Genomic DNA, 19,715 nt, shown 5'->3' with positions numbered 1-19,715 from the left:
TTTGGCAGTCCTGCAGCCTGAACCACTATAGGAATATCACCCTTGCATGGTAATTCAAATATTAATTTCTGAACTTTCCTAAGTTAAAACATCAGTATTGTGTGTTTTTTAAAATAAAAATAATAATAAATCCAGAGAAACTGTTAATTTTGCAAGGGTCTCTTAATTTTTAAGAACTGTATATCAATAATCATTATTATTCATTTTTTAAGCATAGCATACACGTAACAACATTATGATGGTATATAGATGATCATGCTGTGACTGATTGGAAAAAGCATTGATCCTGTCCTGTTATGTTTGTGCCAGTAGACTTGATTAGCAAATGTGGTGTAGCCCTACTACTAATGCTGAAGAGTAGCCTACATCTAGCCTACATCCCTTTGATGAAGAATATTTTCAAGAAACAGTCAGAGGCTGACTATGGAATGTAGTTTGTAATTGTACTGTTTGTTTAATTTCAGATCCAACACTGTCTCCCTGGTTGCCCTTATGGTCTATTTAATTTCATTATCAAGTCAATTATTAAATTATTAAATTTTATAATTTCATTATAAATTCAATTATCAAATTAGCTGATGCCCCTACACTGACAATATCATAAGGCCTATTTTCATTATCTGTGCATATTTTCCATCTCATTGCTTTCAATCCATGTTAAGTTTGAAAATGTTTGGTTAATAAATCACAATATTTCAAGCAGGACAGCATGATTAATGTTAATAATTCCAAGAGAAAAGTGGATTTGTTTTTAACTTTTATTAAACCTCTTCCAAAAACAAAACATACATTGACATTGCAAAGCACAATGTCAATTGAGTTTAAAAAAAAGAAACCCAAAGCAAATTACAACATGAAATAAATTATTTTAGAGAGCTTTAAGGCATTCAGCTGATTTACGGATTGACAGTTTCGTTTTTAAAAACCACAACACTAGCAATTTGATGAAATCTTTGTGTAAACAAAATATGAGAAAAGAGGAATTTGAACGATGTGAGTTTCACTTCCCCTGCTGTAGGTGTCGCTGGCGTCACTTTTCTGTTTCGATCCAAAACATAACGAAGAAGACACACGAGCCTGTCAACAAGAGCTATCTGTCAAAGACGCAGACATGTCAACAGATCGCCCTCATCCAAACTATAAAAACGTTTACGGTTCAGAATTAATGTGAACTTTTCCCGGTGGTAAGTTCTGTAGAAACAGAAAAGCTCATGTAATTAAGTTTCAGCATAGACTACGCTAATTAGAAACCCTAACGTTACCCACCCTGTAAAGCTAACTCTAAAGCGACTGATTTTTTTGTTTTTAGTCTGTGATATGTATTCAGAGTAATGCATAGGCCACAAATAAAACACTAACTATTCTGCATAACCGTGTTGAACTCGATGAAGATAGGGAAATGGGGGAAGTTGTTCTCTTTTGTTGTGTAATTGAGTGCTTGTGGGTGTGCTCACTATTTAGTTCATACAGATGTTTGGATGCGTTTAATACAGCTGCACGAGTCACTTGTTGTGTTAGATTAGATTTATAAATGAATAGCTGTGTTTCTGTCTGCCCACGTGATTAAAATAAACAATACAAGTATAAAGCTGCACAGTAACTTCTGTATTACAATCAGCAACGCATAAACCATTTACAATCTGGGCCTTTTTTGCAGACTTCAGCTGGAGTGGGAGCACAGATCCACTGGGTCAACCATGGCCAACCATCCAGCACCGCTGCCCTTGAGGGAGTTCTGCCCACTCTACTACCTTCTCAATGCGATCCCTGCTAAAGTCCAGAAAGGTTTCCGTTCGGTGCTGGTCTACTTGACCGCACTGGACTGCAACAATGATTATATAGCCATTGGCAGCAGCATTGGCATGCTGTACCTTTACTGCAGGAGAGTAAGCCAGATGAACAAATACAATTTAGAGGTAAGTCTGCTTAGTGCTTCCTCTCTCTCTCTCTTCTGCAGCACTCACCGTGGATTTGATCTAGTTAGGTACTGTTTTCTGCCTCTTATGTTTTAATAGGGCAAATGTGAGGCCATTACTGCAGTGAAGTTGCTGAGTTGTTTCGATGATCTTGTGGCTGTTGGAACGGCATCAGGCCGGGTTGCTTTCTTTCAGCTTGTTTCACCATTGCCTGGCAGAAATAAACAGGTACAGTTTCATCTCTGATTACAGCATTCAAGTAGCAAGGATTTCATTGAATTAGTGGTTAGGTTTACTATTTTTGTTGTTCATTTCATGATAATACATGCTTAATTGGAATTATTACATAACATTATTTTAGGTCTGTTTACTTTAAAGTAGCTGTTTTTTGTCCCTACTACCAGGAAAACGCATATACTATTTGTCTAATTGATAATCTTATTAGTAAATGGGCCATGGTGTCACATTTTTGTTATCTTGCTGTAGCTGAGAAGGTTTGATGTGGTGGGCTTGCACAAAAGCACAATTACGGCATTAGCCTGGAGTGCTAATGGCATGAAGCTCTTCTCTGGTGATGATAAAGGGAAGGTGGTCTACTCTGCTGTGGACTTGGACCAAGTAAGCTTTCGATAAGTAGCCTATTTCAGATATTTACATATTCAGATATCTGATTTGTTTTACTGTCTAATGGCTTAATTTGTGTGTGTGTGTATGCATTGGTCTTTTAGGGAGTGTGTAATCCAGTGGTCCTCTTCGAAGAGACTTCAGCAATAGTTCAGTTGGAATACAGTCAGAAAGTACTTCTGGTTTCGTCCTGTCAGCGCTCAATGCTCTTCTACACGCAAGAGCAGTCGCATCAGCAGCTGGGCACTAAACCACGTAAAAGGTACGACATCTTAAATCCATCTTCGCCTGAGAGTACTCTATCCTCATCAGGGTTGTTCCACTCTGAGTTGCTTAATTCTTCAAATCTGGCTTGTTTTTTTTTTTACAGCAATGGCAAGTTTGGTGCTTGCTTCCAACCAGCTCTTTGCAAGCAGAGCGATCTGGTGATTTACGCTGCCAGGCCAGGGTTGCGTCTCTGGAGGACTGATGTGCGAGGACGTGTCGGGGAGACTCATGTCCTAAAGCCCCTTTTTAATCAGGATGTACCTCAGTTTGAGCTGTTCCCACGTTCAGGCCCCACCGGTGGCTACAGACCTCCAGAAAGACAGTTAGGAATGGTCAGCTGCTTTCTGAAGGATGGCTGGGTCCTCAGCTGGAATGAATATAGTGTTTATGTTGTGGACTGTACCAATCAGGTATGAATGCACACTTTGAATTTAAATTATATCCATAATTGAAATGTTGCTAATGCAAACATAATTTGTACCGTTGTTTCTCACTTATTTCATTTGCTCATTAAGGTCATCATTGGCGGATTGGAAAGCAGTGGAGATATAGTGTCTGTGTCGTGCACTGAGAATGAAATCTTCATTCTGAAAGGAGATCGGGACATTTTGCGGATCTCAAATTGCCCTGAGGGATTGGTTTCCAACTGTGAGTTGCAGTACTAATGCCATAATGGCAGTTTTAGTCACGCACTTTGCTCCATCAGCAGTATTCAGATATTAAGGGAAAGGAAAAAGCCTCTTTTGCCCTTGGCACTCTGATAATTGGATTGTTGTTTTTTTTTTTTTTTTATATCCTTCATACATAGAGACGACTGGTATGAATAGTAGCTTCATGAGTTGTGGTTGTTAATGTGTAACAAATAGATGATATTTAAGTTCTTAGCTGATACACTAAAATTATTGACCCCCAAATTTTGAATGGTAATGTTTTTGAAACTCTGTTATATTATTATGACAAACGAGACCGCATTTATTTGATCAAAATTACAGTAAAAATAGTACTATTGTGAAATATTATTACAGTTTAAAATACCTAAAATACCTTAAAAAAAATATTTCTCATCAAGAAACATTTCTTATTATTTTCAATGTTATCAATTCTAAAAAAAAGTTGTACTGCTTAATATTTTTGTTGAATCCATTTCTTTCAGGAATCTTTGATTTATTAAAAGTTCAAAAGAACAGCATTTATTTGAAATGTAAATCTTATACAGTAAGTGTTCATCAAAAAAAAAAAAAAAAACCCTTATTGACCCCAAATTGAAGGTAGTGTACTTTCTTACCAAAAATTACTTTTTGCCACCAGTGGTCCCCAAAATGTGATTGGACACTTAAGTCTATTAAGTACATCATGTGTGAGTTTATTCAGGTGTCCTATGAACTGGTTCCAATACTTTTGACAAACAGAAAGTGTCAATAATGCTTTTGGGGCCACTCTTATCTTACCTGTCTTTGCTTTTCTCCCCTCAGTATTAGACCACTCCTACCGTTTTACATCTCCTCTTTCCACACCCACCATTTTGCTGCCTCCTAATGGTGCTGTGGAAAACGCTCAGCCAATCAGGACAATGCCCATCATTACAGAGCAGCAGACTCAAGCCAGTCCCAGCTCAGAGGAGGTACATGATGAGGTTGAGGAATCAGAGGAGGTGCAGGAGGAGCAACATTTTGAGGGATTCAGTCATGCGGTTGAGGCTCTGGAGGTGGCAGAGGACTTGGAACAGCAGCGGGCCAGTTTGGGTACAGTGGAGTCCTGCAGCCGCAGCAGCTCCATCACCTCATGGGAGAGCGCACAGGGCACGCCCACCGCCACAGAGGCTTCCACCTCAGAGCTCTCCTCCAGCAGATACAGCGCCATCACCCAAGAAGACTTCCAACAGGAGCTGGTGGTCAAGGCCATCAAGCTGAAGAAGAAAGGCAAGAGGAGACGGCAAGGTAAGAGGATTAATATCACATGATGTGGTGTGATGAATGAATGAATTTGATCCACTGATGTGAATTCTTGTAAAACTGTAGATAGTGGGAGTCATGTCAACGAGCGCAGCAGCTGGTCGGAGAGCAATTTCAGCCAGGACGGTGCCGGCAGTGACTTTCTAAACACACCCATGAGCGAGCCTCCTTCTGACCACACCAGCCTTCTGTGCAGCAGCCTCGACCTGCACAGCACCTGCTCACCCGACCAGGACGGCTCCGTCTGTGGAGAATGCCACATTTCTGATGCTATCCCCATTCAGAGCCCATCAGAACCCTTACAGAGTCTAGAGACTCGACAGCATCCGGTTAACCAAACAGCAGAGACCTTGCAGCCTTGCCCTACATCACTGTCACTACAAGACATGGAGTGTCAGGTGTACAGTGATGATAATGTGTTTGCAGAAAACAAGCAAACTGCAGCTACGCCTGACGTGGACATGCTGCTAGAATGCACCTTCTCGTACATGCAGGCAGCTGACGAGCAGGATGTCATGAAGGAATATGTGAAGGAGGCCAATGATGCCCTGGAGGATTCAGAGCAACATTTTAAAAATGATTCACATGGGGACTTTAATTTGGACTTATCTTATGATCCCATTAGACCACTGGGTTACTCCCCGGAACCTGAGCCAACGCCATCTAGTGACGAGGAGGACATCTATGCACATGGAGTGCCATCCAGTGCTAGTCTGGGGGACGGACTAAACGCTCTGAGTCTGCAGAGCTCATCTGCTAATCAGAAAGAGGATGAAGAGATGCAGCTCCTCAGAGCTGATCAGGTTAGAGAGCTAACCAACTAATAGATCAGAGATCTGTTTCATATCAGAATACAGTTATTTATTTCATTTATATAATTGTGTAATATACAATACCGTTCAAAGGTTTGGGGTCATTAAGATGTTTTAATGTTTTTGAAAAAAGTCTCTTATGCTCACCAATGCTGCATTTATGTGATCAAAAACAACAGTAATATTTTACAGTTTAAAGTTCAATTTAATTTTAATATATTTTAAAATGTAATTTATTCCTGTGATACCAAAGCTGAATTTTCAGCATCATTACTCCAGACTTCATCACGTGATTCTTCAGAAATCATTCTAATATGTTGATTTGGTGCTCAAGAAATATTTCTCATTTTTTGTAGAAACTGTGGTAAATGTTTTTCTCAGGATTTTTGTTGATGAGTAGAAAGTTTAAAAGAACATAGCATTCATTTGAAATGGAAATCTTTTGTAACATTAAATGTCTGCTGTCACTTTTGATCAGTTGAATGCATCCTTGCTGAATAAAAGTATTAGTTTCATAAAAGTATTTGATCCCAAACGTTTGAACGGTTGTGTAATGTTTTTTTGTTGTTGTTGTTTTGTGAAAATCACCATATTAAATTACTACTAATTTAATACTGATGTCATATATTCTGTGTTATCAATGTAAATCTCTTTCTGTATGTATTTTTCTTTGTTTGAAGTTGGCTGAAAGTTGGATGGGTTACACTGGGCCTGGCTATGACATCCTCAGTCTAGTAGTGACGGACAGGTTTATCTGGTGTCTGGACTTCAAAGGAGTCCTTTTCTGTAGTAGTCTTCTTAACGGTAGCTTGAGCTGGCAGAGGTTTGAGGAAAATGTCCATCAGGTGGCTGTGTCCCCATCAGGTAAGGGACTGTTCGTTCTGTTTGTTATTAAATCAGCATACACCCAAACATATATTAGTTGATGGGGTTCTGGACTGTACGGGCTGTGTCCCCATCAGGTAAGGGACTGTTCGTTCTGTTTGTTATTAAATCAGCATACACCCAAACATATATTAGTTGATGGGGTTCTGGACTGTACGAAGCCTAGTCCTGGAAAAAGAAAATCTTATTTATATTAGATGCACACTACCATTCCAAGGTTTGGTTTAGGGTCTGTAAGATTGTTTAAATAAGGAATTTATAATTTATATAACTATGATGCATTCATTGATCAAGTAAACAAATGAAAATAAAATTTTAGTTCAGCCCATTTTCAAATACGAATACTTTATCTAAAATACTTTTATAAAAAATTGAAAAAATGTGAATAAAAAGTAAATGTACAGTTTTGGTCTGATCTCTTGATGCGTTTTCTCAGGCTCATTGCTGTGGAAGGTGGAGCAGAAGACCATGACCGCTTACGCTTGTGGGAAAGTCACCATCAAGGGAAAAAGACACTGGTACAAAGCTATGGATGATACGGCATTTGTGGCACTTAGTGATGACACAGCCTGGATCATTCGCACTAATGGAGACCTGTACCTACAGACAGGTGTGACAGAATAAACACGCCATACTAACTTCGCATTACAATAACATATTCTGCTTAATGACTCTATAAAGCTCGTAATTGCTTAATCTGTAATGATGTTAATTCATACTACTACTCACCAAACAGAATTGCGAAAATAATTATTTTCAAACTGTTTTCCCGAACACCTCTACTGGTTAGATAAACGGATAGTCCCATCCCAAACTCGTTAGTTAAACAGAGCAACTGTTTTGATAGCTCCACAAGAGCAAGTGTTTACACCAACAAGTGTCTTATAGTGTCTGTATATTCAGCTGGGATAGAAGAAAGTATTTTAACTTCAAAGAAAGTACTCGCATGCTTCACCAAAGAAGACCACAGAGAACCAAAGACAGAAATCTGCTACCTGTTATATAACTATTTGACCACTAGAGAGTGCTGTATGTACTTGAAAAATAACACCATGGGACATTTCACCAAAAAAATCTAAATGGTCATTATTTTACTTACCTTCATGATGTTCCAAACTCATTTTTTAATTATGCTATTACTTCCCATGTGGACTGAGTATTATATTAAAAAAGGATCCAAAAGCACCATAAAACCATCATGAAAGTGGTCCATATGACTTTGTGTGTAAAAAACAAGAAAAAATCCTGGCAAAGTCTGATTTATACGCCAGTTTAATTACAGTAAATGGATAAGGGCAAGCACATTATCTAATTGTGTTTTAAAAAAAAGAAAATGTATGGGTGTGATGGCACCCAAAAAATGGCACTATCCCCTTGACACTTATTACAAAAACAATAGTCAAATCACGTTTGTTTTTTTTTTGTTTTTTTTGCTTTTTTTTTTTTTTGCTTTTTTTTTTTTTTGCTTTTTTATTCTAAGTGTTTTCTTTTGTCACATGTTTTGCAATGGAATGTAACTTTGAGCTGGGCTGTGCTTTGGGATTATGCAATAATGAAGAGCATAATCAACTAGACTCATGCCAGTTACCTTAAAGCTCCTTATCATTCCTTCACCACCCTTACCAGTTCAGTAGAGGTCATTAGCTACAGTATTCTGAATATATTACTATAAACTCACTAGTAGCTGTTTCTGGTTTCATTGGAAATTTGAACCATGAAAATATCCACAAAGGAGCTGGAATTGTACTGTTGCTCGATGTGTGTTTTCAGGGCTGAGTGTGGACAGGCCATGTGCGCGGTCAGTGAAGGTGGATTGTCCATGCCCAATGGCACAGATTGCAGCACGGGGCAGTGTGGTGTGGGCACTGAGCGAGCAGAGGGCCGTGTTTTACAGAGAGGGTCTCAGCAGCTACTGTGCGGAGGGGGAACACTGGAAGTATGACACCGTCAGGTATGTTTGTCAGCGTGGTTTTCTGTTAGCAGATAGCAAATTCTCTATAGTGAATAGATGAAGCACTGGCCTTGACTGGTTTTACTTCAGCACCACCATTACCAGATAATGCAATATCGAAGCTGGGTCCACCTTATTTTGCAACGTAGAAGGAAGCTATTTTCTGTAAATGAGACTTTCAGTTCATTAGCCATAAATAACCAGAACAATAAAAAGTGCAGTAAAAAGTTAAAACTATTTGCGCTTCAAGTGTTTATTATGATTATGATAATAAAAGTACATATTTAAAGTATTTAGGAAAAATATATGTATAGTTAGATTTCTTCTTTAAATACGTTAGGAATATGAAAGTTTATATATGTTGCACAACATTTTGTTCATTCATTGTGATTTTGCTGTATGCATGGAGACATACAAAGTTTACTTGACTTATGTTTGTAGATCTGAAATAACTGGAAGTAGATGACACTGGAAGCCTTGGACATTCGAGTGACATTGAAGTAGCCATACTCACTCTTACATTAAAAAATAAAGTGGACACCATACTGTTTCTATTGAATAAATAAATAAAATTGTCCTTAACATTGCAATTAATTTTTGTTTTGTGTTTCATTATTGAGTATAAATTTATTAATATTATTTCAAAAGATTTTTACTCAACAGACTTGTTAAATGTATATTTGACACATTTAATTGGGTCATATTTCTTTTAACCATGCATAGTTTTGTTCATGGTTTCTAAAGAGGATGTGCTAAAACATTCTTCAGTTAAACAAAGACAAAAAAGAAGCCATTGCATTTAGAAACAAAAATTAAATTCTCAAGGCGAATACATACCTTGACTCTAGGGGTTAAAAAAAAAAATCAAGTGAGGTATTTTGGTGTGGTTTTAGAGTTGGGACCTTAGTTTCAGTAGTCATGTCAAAGCAATAACTAAATCAGCATACTATCATCTCAAAAATATTGCGAGAATTCAATGATTTGTTTTCCCGTAAGTTTGGTACCACTGTCATAAAACGCTGCAAACAAGATCTGACCTTATCCTTTTTTTTTTTTTTTTGCTGTAGAAATAAATATAAACATTGATATATTGTATATGTATGTCCATAGTGAGAGCCAAGGTCTGGAACCCATCTGTATTGCTCTGGGTGAGAATAACACAGTCTGGGCATTGGACACCAGGGGCAGCTTATGGTTCAGAACGGGGGTCACGGCTAAAAAACCCCAGGGTGAAGATGACCACTGGTGGCAGGTACATATATGTAACATGCACATCCACATGCACAATAAATCCTCTTCTAGAGCTGGTCGGATTTTCTGACTGCATGCTGTGTTTTTTAACCCACACTGTTGATGAATCTCACATTTTGTGTAAAAAGGTTCGATTTATTAAACATTTCTAAGCCTGAATGTTTCAAAGGGATCAAAATAATTCCTTAAACAAATGTGATTTTTACAAACTCTACAAATATTTCTCATCATCTTTTCATTTAGGTGAGCATCACAGATTATGTGGTGTTTGATCAGGGCAGTCTTTTACAGACTTTGATCCAGGCCACACAGACTGTCGCCACAGCCACTAGAGCTCCGGTTGAGCGGGTGGCCGAACGTCTGCGTGTGGCCTTCCTCTCCCAGCCCTGCCAGTGCCAGCCTAGCCTCATCAGTGTCAGCACCAGTGGCGTCTGGATTGCTTCTGGGCGCAACGACTTCCACGTTGCCAAGGGCAGCCTCATTGGTATGATACAATGAGTTTGGTCTTAAAAGTGAAATATACTGCCCTATTGACTAGGACTTTTTGATTGGTTCTTGTTTGAAAATGTCATTTTATGGTGATATTCATCTAAATGCAGGGACATTTTGGAGGAGTATTGTACCCAGAGGAACAGCCTCTGCTACGAAATGGGTCTTTGTGTTCTCCTCTGCTGTTCCAGCCAAAGAGGGTATGTGCAAATCATGTCTTCATATTCACACCCCTGTAGTATCTGTTGTCTTGCAGGAAGCAATAAAATATTATTGTACTTTGGCTACACAATTAAAATCTGTATATTGAAGCATGTTTGTTCACCTCACTGGTGTCTCCACAGGGAGTTTCCTGTGGTTAGGTCAGAGCAGGAAAGACCTGTTCTGTATATGGAACCAAGACCTCCAGATGCGGCCCTTTACCATACAGTTCCCCCCAGACGTAGAGATGGTGCAGCTCTCTGCCTGTCGTGATGCTCTTTGGGGTTTAGATCACTACGGTCGTGTCCACATCCGCACTTTATCAGCCAGTTGCTCTACAGGAATTGACTGGACATTATTGGACCTCAGCCAGCTTGGTGAGAGTGTTTTCTTTCCATAGACAAGAGTTTTATCAGTGGATCACATGCCAGCTACAGTATACATTTAAACTAAATTTAAAATCTTCTAATGTGAGAGCACCAAGTCTAAAGAAGCTGCATCAAGAAAATTCATACTATTTGTATATTTATAGATTAAATATTATATTGATGAAGATATATATAAAGACCTCCAAAGCAAAGCCTGATAACTTTTTTTTATATTAAACCAAAACTTTAACCGGACTTCGAAGCTTTTGCATCTTAAGTATAATTTGAGGTCTTCATATGGATGGTCTTAAAATTAGGTAAATACAACCTCAGATGAACAACAACATTACATTGTGTCATTATTTATTTAACAAAAGCTAGGCCAAAATGGAGAAGCCATGGGTGAAAAACTAAGTACATCAGTACTGCTACCTGAGGAATTAAGAGTGTAATAAGTAGCAGTCAGGCACTGTTATTCAAATGTCCTTGATTAGCTGATCATCAGTAAGTGTGATCATCTCTATATATAAAAGCAGAAGATTTGTTAGTTTGCTGGTCTGGAGCATTCGGGTGTGTGTTAACACAATGCCAAGGAGGAAAGACATCAGCAATGATTTTAGAGCAGTTGTTGCTGCCCATCAATCTGACAAATGTTATACGGCTATTTCCAAACAATCTGAAGTCCATTATTCTACTGTGAGGAAGATTATTCACAAGTGGAAAACATTCAAGACAGCTGCCAGTGGACGTCCCAGTGGAGTGGGCATCCCAGCAAATTCACCCCAAGGGCATTTGGGCTTGTTTTGCAGCCACAGGACCTGGGCACCTTGCAGTCTTTGAGTCAAGCATGAACTCGAAAGGATTCTAGAGTTAAACTCAAAAATGAGGCAATCTGTCCGACAGCTAAAGCTTGGCCAAAATTGGGTCGTGCAATAGGACAATGATCCCAAGCACACCAGCAAATCTATAACAGAATGGCTGAAAAAGACAAGAATCAAGATATTGCACTTTCCCAATCAAAGTCCAGACCTCAACCTGACTGAAATGCTGTGGTGGCTCTTTAAGAGAGGTGTGCATAAACAAATGTCCACAAACCTCAATGAACTGAAGCAACATTGTAAAGAAGAGCAGGCTAAAATTCCTCCAGAACAATTTGAGAGACTGATAAAGTCATACAGAAAATGATTCCTTCAACTTTCTGCTGCTAAAAGCTCTTCAAGCAATTGAAACATTGGGTGTACTTAGTTTGTCTCCCATGGCTTTTTCATTTTGGCTTTATTTTTGTTAAATAAATAAAAAAAGTGTAATATGACATTTGTTGTTGATCATCTGCACATTACCTAATTTTAAAACCTGCTAATGACCTGATGATTTTTATGTTCTGATAAACTACAATTTTAAAGGGTGTCCTTTTGTTTTCACATGGCTGTATATACGGTGTGTAGCTATATATATATATATATATATTCTGCAAGCAGACACTTATGGGAGTACTGAAAAGCACATTTTTGTTAAGGTGTGCCTTTAGCCCCGTTGTACCCTATAAATATCAGATTCACTATTTTTTATTTTGTAACTATTTTTACCAACAACTAAACAGAAAGATGTTTGCACATTAGGACAAACACCACAGTGTTTTTCGCTGCTTGTTTGTATTCATTAACATATGCATTAGATAACACGTATTAGTCGTCTCTATGATGACGTGTTTGACACATGATTTAGATAATTTGCTCAAATGTTTCTGCTCAGGGTCTCAAGTGGTCAGGTGTGACAGAATGACGCATGTTGGGCATACCTTGCTAAGGACTCTCTTCTCCTAGATCAGATTACCATGTCTGGTTTGCTGCTGACATACTTCTGTCATAAATTCACAAATAACCAGCCCACTTTCACTTCTACTGAACCTATACTCTTTCTAAACACACTTAGCTTTCACTGTCACATCTTAGTTTCCATTTCTTGGAATCGAAGAGCCTCTAGCAGGTTGAATAGCAAGCCATGGTTTTGTGTACCCAAACGGCCTGTTGCTAAGGGTGATGTTTATATTTTTAATTCAAGCAGGTGGTTCTTACATAACACGTTTTCTAATAAAGCTTGAAAGTTAACTGTCAAAGGTCATGAGAGGAGCAGATCAATCTTTTAGTATTGAATATTGCAGTGATTAGGCTTTAGGAATGCATTAAGCACACATTTTAATCAGTGAATTTGGTAACGAGACACAAGTTCACAATGTCAGACTCCCGAATGCAATCAATGCAGCATTTTACTGTGAAATGACAATGCAGGCTGCAGTCTAATCTGATTACATCAGACATATTTTAATTACAATGCTTGCACTTCAGTGCAATCAGTGTAAGCTGTGTGTTTGAGCACAAGTGTGTGTGTTTGTGTGTGTTTGCTATGCCAGGATAGAGACACAAATAGGCAGAGCCATGTGATGGAGCAGCTGTAGCCCTGTCTGTCTCGGATTGTTTGCGTCAGGGCAGCATTGCATTGGCAATGTGAAAGATGAGTCTAGGGCTAGTCCTGATGCACAAGCATTTTTAGATCGGGTACAGACTGGGTACATGATGTTTTCAATGCTTTTAGACTTGGGCTTACGGACTGAGACTCAATGAAAGTTATTAGAGTTCAGCTGGTTTTAAATTGTTTTGTTAGATGAAATACTGGTTCTTTAAATTCTAGGTTAGTCTCATGAACTTTGTTCTGTGGTATTTGTTCTCAATGAGTCGTTTGGTTTTCAGGAAAACACTTTAAAATGCTACAGCAGAAAAACACTAATGGTTTTGAAAAAGGCCATCCTGTAAACTGAAGCGTCAGCTTTATCTGGTTCTGTTGGTAATGAATCAGCACAGTGTGCAAAGAGCTCTTGCGGCCAAAGGCCACAGGTGTGACGACATGTAAGCAATCTATTGTTTTCATTCATTGTGCTCATCAGGCACCCATAATGCTTTTGTTTTTTTGTATAGATTTCGTAGATAGGTGTGTTTCATTCTAAGGCAGTGAAAGAATGTTGAACACCACATCAATAAGAGATAAAGTATATCTCAAGTATTTGTTTTTCAGTTTTGCATTTGGATGACTGCTATATTTAAACAGCTACAAATAAAAAGGTACTCCTCTAATTTTATATAACAAAATTAGCAAAAAAAATTTAGTTGTGACTTTTTCAGAAAGTGTAATACATTTATCCTAATTTTGTTAAGATAGATAAGTAATACATCTCTCTCACTCTCTCTCTCTCTCTGTATATATATATATATATATATATATATATATATATACTGTACACAACGGTTTAAAAGTTTGGGGTTGGTAAGATTTTTTTATGTTTTTGAAGAAGTCTCTTATGCTAAAGGCTGCATTTATTTAATATAAAAACCTGCAATACTTTGAATTATTATTACAATTTAAAGTAACTGTCTTCTATTTTAAATATATTATAATTTATTTATTCCTGTGGTTGCATTTTCAGCAGCATTACTCCAGTCTTCTAGAAACATTTCTTATTATTAAATAATTTTGAAAACATTTGTGGCGTTTAATATTTTGTGGAAACCAGGATAGTTTTTTTTTTCCTTTTCAGAACAGCATTTATTTATTTTTCAAAAATCTTTTTGTAACATTATAAAGGTTTTTACTATCACTTTTGATCAATATAAGTTGTCCTCCTTGCTGAAAAAAAGTATTAATTTCTAATTTTTAAAAAAATCCACATTTTTGAACAATAATGAAAGTTTTACATTTATATAGTACATTTTGATCATTTATATTATCTCGTAGATATGTAATCACGCAGTGAAATGAATACTGTCATGGAAAGTGTAATGGATGGTACGAGCTGTGAAAGAATGTGTACCAGTGTATCACATATTATGTTAAGATTTGCTATCAAAGTCCTCAACACAAAGCCCTCATTACGTACCATGACGTGTAAATGTCATGTCAAGGTTTCCCTATCATATTATACTGTACAGACATGACCTCTGTACAGTTTTAGATGAATGTAGGCTGGTCTTAAGGACACAGTTTTAGTATGGAAAATGGGCCTGGATGTCCTTGACATGTACATTTGTGAAATGGTTCTAGATGTGATGTATGGTTTAGAGCTTAACTCAGGCACACTGCACAATGTCACCCTCCATTTTGTCAGTTGCCCTCAGATGGATTGTGATGGCCAAATGTTTCCACTTCCAGTACAGTCAGGTGCTTGATGAATTTCAACACGTTTCAACTTTTTATTATTTTAATACGTTTTAGTTTAAAAAAATCTTGTTATAATTGACCATACTTTAAGTTAGGGGTTTTTGCGTGTAACTCATCCTATGTTGTTTGTGCTACAGACATGAATGATCAATAGTTTATGGAGTTATTAATGCTCTCATGTGCCAGTCTTATTTCACTGGAATATCGTGTTGACATGTGACATCTCACTTTTGCTTTCTCACAGGGAACGTGAGGTTTCTCAGTTTGTCTTGTGGCAGTCAGAATGTTTGGGCATGTGATGCTAATGGAATGGTGTATTTTCGGGTTGGAACTCAACCTTTGAACCCCAGCATGATGCTCCCTGCCTGGATCTGCATTGAACCACCTGAACAGGTAAACAAGCATTTGACATGACTATTGGCTGCAAAATCCCCTCTGTAGTGTAGACTTTAGCATCCATGAGCTCGCTTCCATTTTAAATGGTATATTATTACTTAAATACACTACAGTGTGAGGTCAGTTTTTTTTTTAAATAAATTAATAATTGTATTCAGCTAAGAAAAGATGCATTTATTTGATTAAAAGTGAATAAGAGTAAATCTTTATAGTGTTATAAAAAGATTTCAATTTTAAATAATTGTTGTTCTTTTGAACTTTCTATATTCATCAGAAGATTCCTAAAAGAAGTTGGTTTTCATAAAAATATTAAGCAGCACAACTGTTTTAAAAACAAAAGTTTCTTAAGTATTAGATCAGCATATTAGATTTCTGGAGGATTGTGTGACTGGAGCAAAAGTCAATAATTTTTCAAATCAATAATATTTTACAATATTAAATTTTTTTATATATTTGATATTGATCAATGAAACCAGCTACTGGTTCCATACTAAATGTATCATTTACAGTAATATATACAGTATATATATATATATATATATATATATATATATATATATATATATATTATTAACAGTTCCTACCATGACCTTTTAAGTGAGTGATTATCTTGCCCTTGGAATACACTCTCATTAATTCACCAGCCTTATGCAGTCTTTTATTCTCATGTTGTCTTTGAGTAGCCTGCAGGGCTTCATCTGGTGAAGATTCAGACTAACTCTAATGACCGAATGCTGTGGGCACTGGACAACAGAGGCAATGTGCACGTGCGCACCGGCATCACTGAGGAGATGCCTGTCGGGACTGCATGGGAGCACATTCCTGGTATCCCTCCATTACATAATCTCATTCACTGTTTTTATTATTCTTCTATTGAAACTGTCAGCCTGATTCAAAGTTCAACTCACTTTCATATGTATTTAATTAGAGCAGGAACTTGTTTGACTGGTCAAATTAGTTTTTTCCTAATTGTAGGACTTCAGGCAAGTCAACTGGTCGTAAGCATGAGGACCGCTTGGGTTCGTCTTTATAACGGTGAAGTGGCTCGTCGATATGGCATTACAGAGAAGAACCCTGCTGGAGACTACTGGAAGAAGATCCCAGGACTAGTCAGCTGGCTCGCAGGTTAGTGTTCATACTTAATGATAAAATGAACATCTGCACACGTAGATTAACAAAACTTACCAAGGAGTGGTTTTGCAGTGACCCCGATGGATGAACTGTGGGCAGTCGCTCCTAATGGTGCTCTCAACCAGCGCCTTACCAAGAGTCTGCTAAACAATAGAAGCAAAAACCATGGCAACACAGGTTCTCTGAGTGGAGAGGAGCTGGAGGAAGAGTGGGAGGTGATTTAGATGCCGCAAATTGTGTCAAATCATCCCAGAATCACTTTTCTGTGAATTTTCTTTATAGGCACTTTACTCATTTACTCAAAGGAGTAGTTCACCTGAAAATGAAAAGTCTGTCATCATTTACTTATCCTCATGTCGTTCAAATCCTTATTGAGTATATTACGCTGTTGAAACATACCTGAGGGAATAGCTTGTGCACCTTGTGACCTTAAAATGTTTACCCATATTGTTTTATTCAGCATATTATTTGTTAAGTTTTGATATCCACATGCACCGTTTGATTGCATTGATTGAAGAATGAGGCTCCGTTATACAATTCAAAAGTTTGGGGTCAGTTGTATTTTTTTTTTTATACTTAGAAATTAATACTTTTATTCAGGAAGGATGCATTTAATTGATCACAATTAATAGTAAAGACATTTTCTATTTCAAATAATTTTACCTTTATATATATCTTTATATATATATATATATATATATATCTAACTCTATCACTATTACCACAAACATATTGAGTATCACAACTGTTTTCAACATAATAATCTCCAAATCAGCATATTAGAATGATGTCTGAAGGATCATGTGACACTGAAGACTGGAGTAATAGAGTGCCGATCGAAAAGCTATGCATTTTCCCCATTGACTTTTGGAAAATCGCAAAATATAAGATCTGTGTTCAACAAAGAGTTGTGACCCTTACATGTTTTGTCCATCAAGATAATCTTTACAAGTTAATCCAAAATTTATACATTTTGAAGCCTATATAAAAAAATTAAAAACACAAGCAGACACAAGAAAGTTTTAAAAAAAAACACAAGCAGGTTATAACTGTGTGTTCTATGTCATAGATCAAAACGTGAAAATATTTAGAGGCTTTGTTCACCACATACTTTATTTCAGGCGATTTAGCAACAATCCATTCAAAAATCCCATAGGCTTTAGAGCAAGGGAACCGGGAGTGCTAAAATTCGAAATCACTTCCGCGTTTTGGCCTACAGAGTGACGTCGTAACTTCGGCTCTCTGCTGAAAATTCAAATACATACGCCTTATTCACGGCAGCGCCATCTTTGATTTTTAATGAGAATGAAAGCGAGGCTGTGAGGGATAGACATGCATCTCTTCAATGCGCTGTACTGTTATTTAATGTGTTTTCGGATTGTTTGGCTCATGAAACACTGTAAAAATATCTTTCCAAGAAATGTCAGTTGACAAAAAACTCCCGACAACGTAAGCTGTGGAAAATTGTAAGTAATCTAGCCGCTTTATTCAGCTTTTTTACAGCGGATGCCATTGGAAACATGGTAAGTCTATCCCTCACAGCCACACTTTCATACCTGTCATGGCGCTGCTCTGAATAAGGTCTATTACCTAAAAAAAGTTATTTTAAATTGTAATATTTCTCAAAATTAGTTTTTACTGTATTTTGATCAAATAAATGCAGCCTCGGTGAGCGTAAGAGAGTCAAAAACGGTTACAAAAATCTTACCGACCCCAAACTTTTGAATAGTAATGTATCCTAATGCACTTTGTTCACTACATAGGGAAATATTTCATGTGAATCTGTTTAATCTGTAGTCCACTGTTTTAGAAGTATAGATTATGTAAATATCTCTTATTTGACCAAACTCATTTCATTAAACATAATTATAGGAACAGGAAATATGCATCACAATAGTAGCTTAGATTAACAAACAAGAGGGCATTTGGGAAGGGGGGTTCATGAGAAAAGGAACTAGGTTTATGTCGGTTTTAGTTGAGCAAGTTAAGGGATTCAGCTTTATCTGTAAATACACTTGTACCTTGTTAAATACTTGACAGGAGTAAAATCATGGTAGCATTTGACAAATATCTGTGAGACACGAGTCGTATAGAGAGCATGGTCTCTGACTTGCCTCTGCCTACACTGTAGTGATGTGTTGCAGTTTAATGTGAGGTATTTTAAAAGGACAGTTTGACTTTAAACTCGTACAACTGAAAAACAATTTGAACTTACTACTTGGTTGATAGAATCTATCATAGTCTGTTATGAAAAAACTGTATTTTAATGCTAGATAAGCATTCCTCATATACGTCCATACAAAGAACGCATCTTGGTGAGTATTCTATCATAGGTAGCTAAATATTAATTCAGTGCTAGGTCTGATGTCTCATTTCCTCTCCTCTTTCTTTATTGTCTGACTGTGAAGTCTTTCTTTTTGTGATTTTGACACCTTAATAATGCATCACATGCAAATAGATTTAAATGACCATTAAGCATTGCTGCAAGTTGTGTTTGCTATATACGTTACATTTGCCATTGTTTTGTCCTATTCTACCCCACTAGTTTCAGTTCTGCACTTAGACCATATTGTAAGTCAGATTAAAGTGATAAATGTGGTACACTGGCCATGTAATGCTAAGCCAGTGTGGTTAAAGTGGTGATGCAGCTGAATGTGAACTTGCATATTAAACAATGACTTAAACTCTGCAGTGTTTGCTCCATGCTTAGTCATGACAAACTTCCAAATAAAATGTTTACAATAAGTTTCTCAGCATGTTGTGGTTATATTACAGATGATGTACACTAACAAATTTTCCAATGAACTTCAATTTACACTATAATTGATCAAAAGTTCTTCCTTTTTTAATTAATTGATAAAAAATGACAGTTAAATGTCACAAAATATTCTGAATAAATGCTGTATTTTTTGAGCCTTCTATTCTAAGAATCCTGATTAAAAATAGTTTTTTTTTTCAAAAATATTAAGCACTACCACTGTTTTCAACATTGATAATAAGAAATCAGCATATTTGATTAATTTCACAAAAGAGCTTTGAAGAAACTCACATATGTTTTGGTTTGTTTAGCATTTTTGGCTTCTTCTGCATAATCTTTGTTACTGGAATTATTTTCATTAGCGCTTTATAATTTTATTATCCTAAAGCGAGGAAATTGTAATATAAAGATAAGTAATTCACTACTCCAAGGAATGCTGGGTTGTTTCAACCCACATATGGGTCAAATATGGACAAACCCAAATGTTGGGTTAAAAGTGTAATTA

The 19,715-nt window shown here is 37.0% G+C and overlaps 1 protein-coding gene across 1 annotated transcript; it reads left to right on the top strand.

Annotated features, from left to right (window-relative positions):
- The first annotated feature begins 1,048 nt into the window (after window positions 1-1,048).
- On the top strand, window positions 1,049-19,201 carry tecpr2 (tectonin beta-propeller repeat containing 2). The gene is made up of 20 exons (XM_039669253.2): window positions 1,049-1,184; window positions 1,658-1,916; window positions 2,016-2,144; window positions 2,403-2,534; window positions 2,645-2,802; window positions 2,911-3,217; window positions 3,323-3,455; window positions 4,280-4,744; window positions 4,826-5,562; window positions 6,252-6,435; window positions 6,893-7,066; window positions 8,227-8,407; window positions 9,518-9,659; window positions 9,902-10,142; window positions 10,258-10,347; window positions 10,492-10,725; window positions 15,170-15,318; window positions 16,005-16,146; window positions 16,297-16,446; window positions 16,525-19,201. The coding sequence occupies exons 2-20, from the start codon at window positions 1,698-1,700 to the stop codon at window positions 16,674-16,676; spliced, it is 4,119 nt and encodes a 1,372-aa protein (XP_039525187.2). The 5' UTR covers window positions 1,049-1,184; window positions 1,658-1,697; the 3' UTR covers window positions 16,677-19,201.
- The last annotated feature ends 514 nt before the right edge of the window (window positions 19,202-19,715 follow it).

This window comes from Pimephales promelas, chromosome 15 (genome assembly GCF_988280905.1).
Source record: "Pimephales promelas chromosome 15, fPimPro1.hap1.1, whole genome shotgun sequence".
NCBI classification, from domain to species: Eukaryota; Metazoa; Chordata; class Actinopteri; order Cypriniformes; family Leuciscidae; genus Pimephales; species Pimephales promelas.
This window is presented reverse-complemented; position numbering and strand designations above follow the sequence as displayed.